The sequence below is a fragment of the Procambarus clarkii genome, chromosome 1 (genome assembly GCF_040958095.1).
Source record: "Procambarus clarkii isolate CNS0578487 chromosome 1, FALCON_Pclarkii_2.0, whole genome shotgun sequence".
Taxonomy (NCBI): Eukaryota; Metazoa; Arthropoda; class Malacostraca; order Decapoda; family Cambaridae; genus Procambarus; species Procambarus clarkii.
This window is the reverse complement of record NC_091150.1, coordinates 24010503-24025826: the sequence shown is the minus strand read 5'-3', so window position 1 is coordinate 24025826 and position 15324 is coordinate 24010503. Positions and strand designations below refer to the sequence as shown.

Here is a 15324-nt window from a genome sequence, read left to right as displayed (position 1 = left end):
ATGCAGGAAATGATGCAGGAAATGAAGAATGAAATAAGCAACCTAAAAGAGAGCTGACAGCAGCAAAGGAAGAGATTAGAGCCCTCAAAGAGAACAGTATCGATGCTGAGACTCAGATAACCACCCAGGGAGAAGGTGGTAATAGTACTTTGGAAGAGAATACCACATTAAAAGCAACATTTGCAGAAATGCTAAAAAACAACAACTCTGAAGTAATGTCTGCAGTGATGGAGGTAGCCATGAAAGCAGCCACCTCACAGGAAGCGGCACGCTCCACTAGCCAGCTGCTGGAAAGGAAAAGAGCAGTGGTAGCTGTAGGTATTAAAGAGCAGGAAGGCTCTAATAGGAAAGAGTGGAATGATAAGGACAAAGCGGCAGTGAATGAAATACTAAGGCACTAGACATGGAAGGGCCTGAGCATAGCATTGAGAAGGTTTTCAGGTTAGGCTGGTACAAAAAAGACCGAGACCGTGTGTTAAAGATAGTGTTTGCAAACGAGAACACAAAGGACATGATTCTAACAAACAAAAGCCACCTGCAACATGTGGGGGAATTCAAAAAAGTATTCCTCCAGAGGGACATGACAAGGGAGGAGAGGGCCATGGCGGCAGAAGCAAGGAAGAAGCGCAGGGCGAGAGGGGGAAAACCAGGAAACCACAGCTACCAACACATCACCCCCAGAGGCGAGGGGGGAACCCACAACCAGCTACCCAGTAACACCAGCGGGGAGGGCAACCCCACCACCCTCCTCTGCATAGAAAACGCCCCTTTCCTTCCTGTCCTCCCACCCCATTCACCCTATACCCTCCCTGTCTTTCCCCCTTCACTTGACCCCCCACCCCTCATCCCAGTATCCTCTGCAACCCTGGTATCCACCTCACAAATCCTAACACCCATGGCACAGCTTCCTCCACCAGCAGAACATTCACCAAGGAGGAGATTTGAGAAGGGACAGAAGAAAGTGAGCCTCAAGGCAATGTACACTAACATAGACGGTATTACAAATAAAGCAAATGAACTTGGAGAATGGGTACTAGACGAAAACCCAGACATAATAGCTCTCACAGAAACAAAGCTGACGAAAACAATAATAAATGCAGTGTTCCCACAGGACTATTATGTTATGAGGAAAGAGAGAGAAGGAAGAGGTGGGGGTGGTGTAGCTCTGCTGGTAAGAAACGGCTGGGATTTCGAGGAGTTGGTTGTTCAGGGATGTGAAGGTTTCAGTGACTACATAATAGGAACAATAACAACTGGAGGGCAAAAAATTATAGTCGTAGTCATATATAATCCACCACCAAATGACAGAAGACCCAGACAGGAATATGATAGAAACAACATGGCCACCATTAACATAATAGAGAGAGCAGCTTCTGTTGTTAGCAGGAATGGATCTGGACTACTAATCATGGAAGATTTCAACCATGGGAAGATAGATTGGGAGAACAGAGACCCGCATGGAGGACCAGAAACATGGAGAGCTAAGTTGCTGGACGTGGCAACAAGAAACTTTCTAAGCCAGCACATCAAGGATCCAACAAGAATGAGAGGAGAGGATGAACCAGCAATGCTTGATCTGATATTTACCCTAAATGAGTGGGATATAAGGGAAGTCAAAATGGAAGCGCCCTTGGGAATGAGTGATCACAGTGTATTGAACTTTGAGTACCCGGTAGAGCTAGGAATTATCTCCCCCAAAAAAGAACTAGGAAACAAAAGGCTGGCATACCGAAAGGGAAATTATGAGGAGATGAGAAGCTTCCTAAGGGAAATACCTTGGGACACAGACCTCAGAGCTAAGTCTGTACAAGATATGATGGACTATGTCACCCAAAAGTGTCAGGAGGCAGTAAGCAGATACATCCCGGCCCAAAAGGAAAAATCCGAGAAGCAAAAGAAGAATCCATGGTATAATAGGGCATGTATGGAAGCAAAGGTACTGAACAAAAGGGCGTGGAGGAACTTCCGGAATAACAGAACACCAGAAAGCAGAGAGAGATACCAGAGAACCAGGAATGAGTATGTCAGGGTGAGAAGAGAAGCAGAGAAAAGTTATGAAATGATATAGCAAACAAAGCCAAGACCGAACCAAAGCTACTCCACAGTCACATCAGAAGGAAAACAACAGTGAAAGAACAGGTAGTGAAACTTAGAACAGGCGAGGACAGGTATACAGAGAATGACAAAGAGGTGTGTGATGAACTCAACAAGAGGTTCCAAGAGGTCTTCACAACAGAACAAGGTGAGGTCACTGTGCTAGAAGAAAGGGAAGTAAACCAGGCGGCCTTGGAAGAGTTTGAAATTACGAGAGAGGGGGTCAAGAGACACCTGCTGGACCTGGATGTTAGAAAGGCTGTTTGTCCAGACGGGATCTCGCCATGGGTACTGAAAGAGTGTGCAGAGGCACTTTGCTTGCCACTCTCCATAGTGTATAGTAGGTCACTGGAGACGGGAGACCTACCAGAAATATGGAAGACGGCGAATGTGATCCCAATATACAAAAAGGGCGATAGGCAAGAGGCACTGAACTACAGGCCAGTGTCCTTGACTTGTATACCATGCAAGATGATGGAGAAGATCGTGAGAAAATGGTAGCACATCTGGAGAGAAGGGACTTCGTGACAAATCGACAACATGGGTTCAGGGAGGGTAAATCTTGCCTGACTGGCTTAATAGAATTCTATGACCAGGTAACACAAATTAAGTAAGAAAGAGAGGGCTGGGCGAACTGCATTTTCTTGGATTGTCGGAAAGCCTTTGACACAGTACCGCATAAGAGGCTGGTACATAAGCTGGAGAGACAGGCAGGTGTAGCTGGTAAGGTGCTCCAGTGGATAAGGGAGTACCTAAGCAATAGGAAGCAGAGAGTTACGGTGAGGGGTGAGACCTCCGATTGGCGTGAAGTCACCAGTGGAGTCCCACAGGGCTCTGTACTCGGTCCTATCTTGTTTCTGATATATGTAAATGATCTCCCGGAGGGTATAGATTCATTTCTCTCAATGTTTGCGGACGATGCCAAAATTATGAGAAGGATTAAGACAGAAGAGGACTGTTTGAGGCTTCAAGAAGACCTAGACAAACTGCAGGAATGGTCGAACAAGTGGTTGTTAGAGTTTAACCCAACCAAATGTAATATAATGAAGATAGGTGCAGGGAGCAGGAGGCCAAATACAAGGTATTATCTGGGAGAGGAAATTCTTCAGGAGTCAGAGGAAGAAAAAGACTTGGGAGTTGATATCACGCCAGACCTGTCTCCTGCAGCACATATCAAGAGGATAACATCAGCGGCATATGCCAGGCTGGCCAACATAAGAACGGCATTCAGAAATTTGTGTAAAGAATCATTCAGAACTTTGTATACCACATATGTCAGGCCAATCCTGGAGTATGCAGCCCCAGCATGGAGTCCATATCTAGTCAAGGATAAGACTAAACTGGAAAAGGTTCAAAGATTTGCCACCAGACTAGTACCCGAGCTGAGAGGTATGAGCTACGAGGAGAGACTACGGGAATTAAACCTCACTTCGCTGGAAGACAGGAGAGTTAGGGGGGACATGATCACCACGTTCAAGATTCTCAAGGGAATTGATAGGGTAGATAAAGACAGGCTATTTAACACAAGGGGCACACGCACAAGGGGACACAGGTGGAAACTGAGCGCCCAAATGAGCCACAGAGATATTAGAAAGAACTTTTTTAGTGTCAGAGTGGTTGACAAATGGAATGCATTAGGAAGTGATGTGGTGGAGGCTGACTCCATACACAGTTTCAAGTGTAGATATGATAGAGCCCAATAGGCTCAGGAATCTGTACACTTGTTGATTGACGGTTGAGAGGCGGGACCAAAGAGCCAGAGCTCGACCCCCCACAAGCACAACTAGGTGAGTACAACTAGGTGAGTACACACACACACACACACACCCACACACACACCCACACACACACACACACACACACACACACACACACACACACACACACACACACACACACACACACACACACACACACACACACACACACACACACACACACACACACAAATGGAAGCTACAAGATGACCTAGACAAACTGAGTGAATGGTCCAACAAATGGCTGTTGAAGTTAAACCCGAGTAAATGCAAAGTAATGAAACTAGGCAGTTGAAACAGGAGGCCAGACACAGAATACAGAATAGGAGATGAAGTACTTAATGAAATGGACAGAGAGAAAGATCTAGGAGTTGATATCACACCAAACCTGTCTCCTGAAGCCCACATAAAGAGAATAACGTCTGCGGCATATGCGAGGCTGGCTAACATCAGAACAGCGTTCAGGAACCTGTGTAAGGAATCATTCAGAATCTTGTACACCACATATGTGAGACCAATCCTGGAGTATGCGGCCCCAGCATGGAGCCCGTACCTTGTCAAGCACAAGACGAAGCTGGAAAAAGTCCAAAGGTATGCCACTAGACTAGTCCCAGAACTAAGAGGCATGAGTTACGAGAAAAGGTTGCGGGAAATGCACCTTACGACCCTGGAAGACAGAAGAGTAAGGGGAGACATGACCACAACCTACAAAATCCTCAGGGAATCGAGCGGGTAAACAAGGATAAACTATTCAACACTGGCAGCACGCGAACAAGGGGACACAGGTGGAAACTGAGTACCCACATGAGCCACAGGGACGTTAGAAGGAACTTTTTTAGTGTCAGAGTAGTTAACGGATGGAATGCATTAGGCAGTGATGTGGTGGAGGCTGACTCCATACACAGTTTTAAATGTAGATATGATAGAGCCCAGTAGGCTCAGGAATCTGTACACCAGTTGATTGACAGTTGAGAAGCAGGACCAAAGAGCCAGAGCTCAACCCCCACAAGCACAATTAGGTGAGTACACACTCGCGGCTGAGTGGACAACGCTCGTGGGGTAGTTGTGTTATGGGCCCGGGTTCGATTCCCGGCCGAGGCAGAAACAAATGAACCGAGTTTATTTCACCCTGATGCACCTGTTCACCTAGCAGTAAGTAGGTACTTGAGCGTTAGACTGCTGCTACGGGCTGCTTCCTGGGGATGTATGTGTGTGTGCGTGTGTTACAGAGAAATATATATTGCAGACATACAAAAAGGAAAATAGATTAGTTAGAATGGCGGGTGTCGGAAAATCCGACACCATTTAATAATCATACAGATAATAGCTGTATTGTATAAACAAGTTACCCATAGAAAACGTAACTTGTAGTGGAATTACCGTCTAAAGAAAACGGGATATCATCACCACACACTATTATAATTCACCACCTATTATGGTGGGAATTATTCTTAAATACATTAGTCTTTGGACTTTACCATCATAAAAACATCTTATATAAATTAACTTAATTATCAATATTAAAGTAGAGTAAATGTGACCCTTCTATCACTTTCTGAAATCTGGACAATGTAGGCCAGGCGTCAGTGGGGAAGGAGGGCAGCCATTGTTGATACTAGACCAGAGGCTCACAGGAGCAAATACGGCTCCTGTTAATTTTACTTGGACGTAGTGTTATGGAAACCAAAGGTGTAACATTTTCATCACGCTGTCAACAAATCAAGTTAAGTGTTCTTTCCGAAACCCAGTATCTTTCATTTATGGCCATTAATGTCATTATATAGGGTGAACCGGTTAGAGCACGTGGAAGCCTCAAACTAAAGGTAATTAAGCCAGGTCTTCAATGTTCCATGTACAGTATTTTCTCTGATATAGCTTGTCATATATAGGTATCTGGCTTCACAGTTAGCGCCCTTTTGACAGGTCAAGACGAGGAAGCAAGATTTTGTGCACCAGTTACTGGGTGATGGAAGCTACCTCAAAGAGGATAATTTGGTGTCTACACCCTAGTTATATCTGGTGGACTAACCTGCTGTACTATAAGATAAGGAACCTTTTCAATGTATGTAGTTAATACTGTAGTTTGATTGGCTGCATATATATAAATATAAACCCCCCCTAATGTGTAGAGGATCGATTTGTGAGATTGAGATTATTGCAGAAATACAGTCCACTTATCATTATACAAATTGCTATCGAAGTATATAAATTAACGTAAATATATATTCATATAAATTAAATAAATATAAATCTCACAGGTCGGTTCCCACAGCAGGGTCCAAGAGCTAATAGCTCGATTCTGCAGACACAAATAGCAAATAAACATAATAAATACATAGAAAGTATTAAATCAACGTTTCCATAAAAAACTTCTGTGTTGAGTATTTCGATATTATTGCTTGAGATATCCCTGGAGAGGGTCACGTTTTCTTTGATGGAATCTTGGAATAGTATTTTCTTTGATGGAATCTTGTTATTGTTGCATTATCAAGCACCTTGAAAGAAATGTTGCTTGCCTGAAGTGATATCAAGATCTTTGGAAACTTGGGGCATTTGGTGAGCTGTGTGGAAAGTCAATCTCCCCCCTCCCCCCCCTCTCCCTCCCCCTCTCCCTCTCCCTCTCCCTCTCCCTCTCCCTCTCCCTCTCCCTCTCCCTCTCCCTCTCCCTCTCCCCCTCACCTGCAGGAGTGGTCGTGGGAGCAGGACGGGAGATTCACCTTCTGGAACACAAACTCCAGGTGACAGTCAGGACAAGTGAAGAACTCCGCCCCACACCTGAAGGCCTGGCTCAGGGAGGCCGTGACCTCCGTCTCTGTTGAGGGTGACCAGGTCAGTGTGGTGCTGGTGGTAGATGTGGTGCTGGTGGTACATGTGGTGCTGGTGGTAGATGTGATGCTGGTGGTAGATGTGGTGGCAGTTGAACCATAGACAACAATATATGAATCTACTTCTATAATCAAGTGCAGCGTCATGACTGGTGGCAGCTGATACTCAGGAAGGTGGTTGTATATATGTGTGTTGTATGATGTCTGTGTATATGTTAGGTTATGTATACCTGTCTTATACAACTTGTATACATACTGTAAGTAAGAAAATATTCTGATCAACTCACCCGCCTCCAGCTCGTCCTCCGGGTCTTGGATCACCTCCGGCAGGAGTGAAGGACTAGCCTTCGAGGAGGAGGAGGAGGCTGGAGGAGGCACTGGAGAAGGAGCAGTGGTCGCAGAAGGCGGCCCCAGGAGCTGCGGAGGTCCGTGTGGGACTTGCGACCTCAGGAGGGCCCGTGGGTCCTGGGGTAGGTATTGGCCCTGGGGGACGTCCTGGGGGATGGGAAGGGACTTCCCCCGCGGGTCAGGAAGAAGGAGGTGCAGGAGGGTGTTGTTGTGGGGCCCCGGGTGCTGAGGGCCCTCCCTCCTGTGTGAGGCGAGAGATGGGGTGTGTGAGGACAGTATTATCATATTTAATTTTAGTTTATTTTAATATTTCCACGAGACTCCATAATATTACCCTGCTGGGTAATATTATGGAGTAATATCCCACAGCTTCATGGATCCCAAGACTGGGAACACTGAGGGTCCCAACACTGAGGGTCCCAACACTGGGAACACTGAGGGTCCCAACACTGGGAACACTGAGGGTCCCAACACTGGGAACATTGAGGGTCCCAACACTGGGAACATTGAGGGTCCCAACACTGGGAACACTGAGGGTCCCAACACTCGGAACACTGAGGGTCCCATCACTGGGAACACTGAGGGTCCCATCACTGGGAACACTGAGGGTCCCATCACTGGGAACACTGAGGGTCCCAACACTCGGAACACTGAGGGTCCCATCACTGGGAACACTGAGGGTCCCAACACTCGGAACACTGAGGGTCCCATCACTGGGAACACTGAGGGTCCCAACACTCGGAACACTGAGGGTCCCATCACTGGGAACACTGAGGGTCCCAACACTCGGAACACTGAGGGTCCCATCACTGGGAACACTGAGGGTCCCAACACTGGGAACACTGAGGGTCCCAACACTTGGAATACTGAGGGTCCCATCACTGGGAACACTGAGGGTCCCAACACTGGGAACACTGAGGGTCCCAACACTGGGAACACTGAGGGTCCCATCACTGGGAACACTGAGGGTCCCAACACTGAGGGTCCCATCACTGGGAACACTGAGGGTCCCAACACTGGGAACACTGAGGGTCCCAACACTGGGAACACTGAGGGTCCCAACACTGAGGGTCCCAACACTGAGGGTCCCAACACTGGGAACACTGAGGGTCCCAACACTGGGAACACTGAGGGTCCCAACACTGGGAACACTGAGGGTCCCAACACTGAGGGTCCCAACACTGAGGGTCCCATCACTGGGAACACTGAGGGTCCCAACACTGGGAACACTGAGGGTCCCAACACTGGGAACACTGAGGGTCCCAACACTGAGGGTCCCAACACTGAGGGTCCCAACACTGGGAACACTGAGGGTCCCAACACTGGGAACACTGAGGGTCCCAACACTGGGAACATTGAGGGTCCCAACACTGAGGGTCCCAACACTGAGGGTCCCAACACTGGGAACACTGAGGGTCCCAACACTGAGGGTCCCAACACTGGGAACACTGAGGGTCCCAACACTGAGGGTCCCAACACTGGGAACACTGAGGGTCCCAACACTGAGGGTCCCAACACTGAGGGTCCCAACACTGGGAACACTGAGGGTCCCAACACTGGGAACACTGAGGGTCCCAACACTGAGGGTCCCAACACTGAGGGTCCCAACACTGGGAACACTGAGGGTCCCAACACTGGGAACACTGAGGGTCCCATCACTGGGAACACTGAGGGTCCCAACACTGGGAACACTGAGGGTCCCAACACTGAGGGTCCCAACACTGGGAACACTGAGGGTCCCATCACTGGGAACACTGAGGGTCCCAACACTGGGAACACTGAGGGTCCCAACACTGGGAACACTGAGGGTCCCAACACTGGGAACACTGAGGGTCCCATCACTGGGAACACTGAGGGTCCCATCACTGGGAACACTGACGGTCCCAACACTGGGAACACTGAGGGTCCCATCACTGGGAACACTGAGGGTCCCATCACTGGGAACACTGAGGGTCCCATCACTGGGAACACTGAGGGTCCCATCACTGGGAACACTGAGGGTCCCAACACTGGGAACACTGAGGGTCCCATCACTGGGAACACTGAGGGTCCCATCACTGGGAACACTGAGGGTCCCATCACTGGGAACACTGAGGGTCCCAACACTGGGAACACTGAGGGTCCCATCACTGGGAACACTGAGGGTCCCAACACTGGGAACACTGAGGGTCCCATCACTGGGAACACTGAGGGTCCCAACACTCGGAACACTGAGGGTCCCATCACTGGGAACACTGAGGGTCCCATCACTGGGAACACTGAGGGTCCCAACACTGGGAACACTGAGGGTCCCAACACTGGGAACACTGAGGGTCCCATCACTGGGAACACTGAGGGTCCCAACACTGAGTAGGAACCTTCAGGCTAGTGATGACAGCCTAGACATCGTCCACATCGTGGAGGACGTCACCTCCAGGTATCCTGAGGCCGCTGATTTGGAGTATATAGACATCTCTCCAGTGACTGAAGCCGGTTGGGGATCCGTGTAAGAGTTCTGCGTGATGAACCCGGTCAGTGGAGGAGCCTTGACGCGGTGAAGAGGCTCTTCTGCGCCTCCTATGGATTGGAGTGGGGATGCTCCCGCCTTATGTGATGGGTGCACAAGTGAAACACATGGCTATGTGCAACCCATGCACGCCCCTTGTGGTCCTTCGTCGGGGAGGTGAGCCTACATGGCGGCTCCTGGGGGCGCGTCACGCTTCTTGGGTGAGAGAGGCGGGAGTAAAGCAGGATGCTGAGAGCCCCTCACCTCAATTACTGTGGTCGTTTGATTAACCCCGCCTAGTTAGACACGTGGTCACCACGGGAGACATTTCCCGTCACGCAGGGTGCAGTCGCACCTCCATAGATCTCCAGTATCAGCTCTTGATACTGGTAATGGCTCAAAAGGGCCGCCACTTACGGGCTATTCATGCCCGTGCCACCTTTTAGGTGGCTTAATCTTTATCAATCAATCAGACACGTGGTCAAGTGGGGCTGGTGTCACTACCGGTCCCTGGGATACTGTTCGGCCCCAGAATGTTTACTCACGTATGCTGTTCCCAGTTACTCCTGGAGTTACTTGCCCATGGGGCTCCGGGTGGGGGCGCTGGACAGCGAAGTGTTCGTTTCTCTGATTACATTTATCTATACCTCTCTCTCTCTCCTTCTGAGACTGGTGGGTGGGCAGAACCAGTGAGTCCACACTGGAGTCACTGTCCAAGCGAACTGTTGTTGCGGTAGTCAGGCAGTGTTCTCACACATTCAGTTTCCCAGCATGGAGAACAGGAAGCCTGTAAGCCTTATCGGGGTCCCTCTAGGCCAGAGGGACCACTTAAGTGTTATGTAAAATATATGACTCTGTAGGTATATATCTCTGGAACAAGGAGAGTATGTGGTTCGTACCAATGTTTAGATCAAGATCTCGTGGCTGACATGACTATATCATGGACAGAAGCCACGGGACCTTCTCTACAGCAAATGTAACAATCATGGTATATTAATTAACTGTCTGGACAACAATGCCTGAAAATCCCAAAATATTTTTCCCTCAGGGGAAATATTTATATAGAAATATTATCTAACATATAATATTATCCCTGATAGGGTGTTAGTATAGGTATTCAAGTGATTGATCAAATAACACATAATTATGAGTAGAAAATGGGCTTATAAATGATGCTTGGTGGCAGCCTCTCCTCCTGGCTCTTCTAAACATAAAAATTTTTTCAAACTTTAACTACACAATACATAACTGTGCCTCGCTTTTGTGATATAGAGACAGAGACATAAGGTGAGGGAAAGTTGTGATCATTGAGGCGCCAGGAGCAAAGCTGCCCTTACCGCCACCAGCAACGGTATACACCTCCTCTGCTCAATGCAACCCGTTCTCGCAAATTTAATAAGTCAATATTGACTTATTAGTTGCGTGCATAGGTGACATACTAAACATAATAGTTTCCCTTGAAAAGCTTCATAGAAAACACCGACCTTACCTAACCTACTTAGTATGTTAAAATAAGCATCTTATAGCTTCGTAATTACAATTGTTACTTAACCTATTATAGGTATAGGTTAGGTAATAATTGTAATTACGAAGCAATAAGATGCTTATCTTAACATACTAAGTAGGTTAGGTAAGGTCGGTGTTTTCTATGAAACTTTTCAAGGGAAACTATTATGTTAAGTATGTCACCTATGCACATATTTAATAAGTCAATATTGACTTATTAAATTTGCGAGAACGGGTTGTTCAATGTAACTGGCGCGTATATGAAGTCTTTCATATACTGTATAAGTATACTGTATACTGTATGTATGTCTTACTGTATAAGCCTCCAGCACCCGGAATATGATATATTATATATAACAAAATAAAGTGTAGTTGATATCTTATGATTTATTATAATTACAGTGGATCGTCTTGATAAGTAATTAAGCCACAAAACAGGGGCCAGATTCACGAAAGCACTTACGCAAACACTTACGAACCTGTACATCTTTTCATAAGCTTTGGCGGCTTTGTTTCCAATTATTAAACAGTTAATGAGCTCTGAAGCACCAGGAGGCTGTTTATAACAATAACAACAGTTGAATGGGAAGTTTTCATGCTTGTAAACTGTTTAATAAATGTAACCAAAGCCGTCAAAGATTGAGGAAAGTTGTTCACGTTCGTAAGTGCTTGCGTAAGTGCTTTCGTGAATCTGGCCCCAGAATTCCATTTCGGACACCGGATTAAAAAGTTGACTTGAAAGCCTACTCAAAGTAAGTGTAATTTGGATTTAATATCTTCTTAATACCAGTGCAATAATATCTTTAGTTTTCTTTCATTATCATAATTTACTGGTTAAGAGTTAAATAACAATTGTTAGGTTAACTTATCTTTTATCAGACTTTTGTTAACAGAAAGATTAGCTATAGACATTTAATTAAAAATTGATTAGCAAATTTAGGGCAGACTTGGGGAGGCAGAATCAGAGAACCAGAGTCTTCCTACGTCATATTCACTCAGATCTTATTATTTTCATTATAAATGTATATAATAATTATATGAAAATGAGGGATTTAAACACAGGAACTGATGTGTGAGAGCTGACCTTACCCCCCGCTACTGCTGCTGACCCTACTGTGAGGTCACCTCCACCAGGCAGCCTGATGTCATGCACTCAAGCTCTGACATCATGCACTCAAGCTCTGACATCATGCACTCAAGCTCTGACATCATGCACTCATGCTCTGACATCATGCACTCAAGCTCTGACATCATGCACTCAAGCTCTGACATCATGCACTCAAGCTCTGACATCATGCACTCAAGCTCTGACATCATGTACTCAAGCTCTGACATCTTGCACTCAAGCTCTGACATCTTGCACTCAAGCTCTGACATCATATGCACTCAAGCTCTGACATCATGCACTCATGCTCTGACATCATGCACTCAAGCTCTGACATCATGCACTCAAGCTCTGACATCTTGCATTCAAGCTCTGACATCATGCACTCAAGCTCTGACATCTTGCACTCAAGCTCTGACATCATGCACTCAAGCTCTGACATCATGCACTCATGCTCTGACATCATGCACTCAAGCTCTGACATCATGCACTCAAGCTCTGACATCATGCACTCAAGCTCTGACATCTTGCATTCAAGCTCTGACATCATGCACTCAAGCTCTGACATCATGCACTCAAGCTCTGACATCATGCACTCAAGCTCTGACATCATGCACTCAAGCTCTGACATCATGCACTCAAGCTCTGACATCATGCACTCAAGCTCTGACATCTTGCACTCAAGCTCTGACATCTTGCACTCAAGCTCTGACATCTTGCACTCAAGCTCTGACATCATGCACTCAAGCTCTGACATCATGCACTCAAGCTCTGACATCATGCACTCAAGCTCTGACATCATGCACTCAAGCTTTGACATCATGCACTCAAGCTCTGACATCATGCACTCAAGCTCTGACATCATGCACTCAAGCTCTGACATCATGCACTCAAGCTCTGACATCATGCACTCAAGCTCTGACATCATGCACTCAAGCTCTGACATCATGCACTCAAGCTCTGACATCATGCACTCAAGCTCTGACATCATGCACTCAAGCTTTAACATCATCCACTCAAGCTCTGACATCATGCACTCATGCTCTGACATCTTGCACTCAAGCTCTGACATCATGCACTCAAGCTCTGACATCATGCACTCAAGCTCTGACATCATGCACTCAAGCTTTGACATCATGCACTCAAGCTCTGACATCATGCACTCAAGCTTTGACATCATGCACTCAAGCTCTGACATCATGCACTCATGCTCTGACATCTTGCACTCAAGCTTTGACATCATGCACTCAAGCTCTGACATCATGCACTCAAGCTTTGACATCATGCACTCAAGCTCTGACATCATGCACTCAAGCTCTGACATCATGCACTCATGCTCTGACATCATGCACTCATGCTCTGACATCATGCACTCATGCTCTGACATCATGCACTCATGCTCTGACATTATGCACTCAAGCTCTGACATCATGCACTCAAGCTCTGACATCATGCACTCAAGCTCTGACATCATGCACTCAAGCTCTGACATCATGCACTCAAGCTTTGACATCATGCACTCAAGCTCTGACATCATGCACTCATGCTCTGACATCATGCACTCAAGCTTTGACATCATGCACTCATGCTCTGACATCTTGCACTCAAGCTCTGACATCATGCACTCAAGCTTTGCCATCAGGCACTCAAGGGTACACAATTCCACTCCACTACATAACATTACACACGTGACATTGCCCCTCACTTCTCCTGGGCACCTATTTATTGCTTAATGAACATAGGCATCAAATGAAATGAACTGTGCCCAAACGTTTCAGTCCCTCCCGGGAATCCAACCGAGGTTTCCCATTAGTTTCGTAAAAAGCCACTGCAACCCGCCAAACACACACCGAAACTACGACGTTGGTACAACGTTCGGACAAGTTTTAACACCTCCTAACCAGTTATAACAACCAATATAGCAAGTTGTAACAACGTTCTAATACGTCATAAACACGTTAAGCCAAGATGTAACAACTTTATTACAAGTTGTAACAAGCGGAAAATAGAGACAGTTTCGGTTTGTGTTTCCAGGGGGGGGACCAAAAAAAAAAAATAGAACAGAGTAATAGAATAGAAGAGGTTGCGGGAGGCGCTGTCTGACCTGCGGCGCGGCGCGGGGTGCCGGTAGCCCGAGTGTCTGGTGAGGGTCCGGGTGGCCAGCCTGGGGAAGGGCGGGAGGGTGACGTTGGCGGCGCTGATGACGGTGTGGCTGCCGGCCTCCAGGTAGAACTTGCGGCCGTCCAGGCTGCGGCACAGGTCCCCGTGGACGGTGTCCAGGGGCAGCGCCGCAGCTGCCGCAGCCACCACCACAGCCGCAGCCACAGCAGCCACGGCGCCACCTGAACCATGACATGACACAGTAAAAGTAACAGTCACATCACATCATTCCCGCTGTAACTTGATATTGTTAACATATTATACTATTTACTAAGATCCTTATAACAGATCTTATCATTTATTTATACAATTACTGTTACATCAAATATTATTAATGATATTAAAACTTTAATATTATTAATTGAATTATCGCATTTATTATTAATATCGGTAAACTTATTTGTTAATATTATTTGAGTAACACTAACTCCTTATAACACAAGGGTGATGTAGCAGTCACAAGGGTGATGTGGTAGTTACAAGGGTGGTGTGGTAGTTACAAGGGTGGTGTGGTAGTCACAAGGGTGATGTGGTAGTCACAAGGGTGATGTGGTAGTCACAAGGGTGATGTGGTAGTCACAAGGGTGGTGTGGTAGTCACAAGGGTGATGTAGCAGTCACAAGGGTGATCTGGTAGTCACAAGGGTGATGTGGTAGTCACAAGGGTGGTGTGGTAGTCACAAGGGTGATGTAGCAGTCACAAGGGTGATGTGGTAGTCACAAGGGTGATGTGGTAGTCACAAGGGTGATGTGGTAGTCACAAGGGTGGTGTGGTAGTCACAAGGGTGATGTGGTAGTCACAAGGGTGATGTGGTAGTCACAAGGGTGATGTGGTAGTCACAAGGGTGGTGTGGTAGTCACAAGGGTGATGTAGCAGTCACAAGGGTGATGTGGTAGTCACAAGGGTGATGTGGTAGTCACAAGGGTGGTGTGGTAGTCACAAGGGTGATGTAGCAGTCACAAGGGTGATGTGGTAGTCACAAGGGTGATGTGGTAGTCACAAGGGTGATGTGGTAGTCACAAGGGTGGTGTGGTAGTCACAAGG

The 15324-nt window shown here is 47.0% G+C and overlaps 1 protein-coding gene across 1 annotated transcript in view; it reads right to left on the bottom strand.

The window, feature by feature from the left end:
• Positions 1 to 15324, bottom strand: part of Culd (CUB and LDLa domain) — a 109244-nt gene that overhangs the window by 80222 nt on the left and 13698 nt on the right. Inside the window, exons 2-6 of the mRNA XM_069321177.1 lie at positions 14225 to 14462; positions 12414 to 13838; positions 7359 to 9369; positions 6964 to 7093; positions 6531 to 6663 (exon numbers count right to left, since the gene is read on the bottom strand). Of these exons, the coding sequence (XP_069177278.1) occupies positions 6531 to 6663; positions 6964 to 7093; positions 7359 to 9369; positions 12414 to 13838; positions 14225 to 14462 (3937 nt within the window). The remainder of the gene's footprint in view (positions 1 to 6530; positions 6664 to 6963; positions 7094 to 7358; positions 9370 to 12413; positions 13839 to 14224; positions 14463 to 15324) is intronic.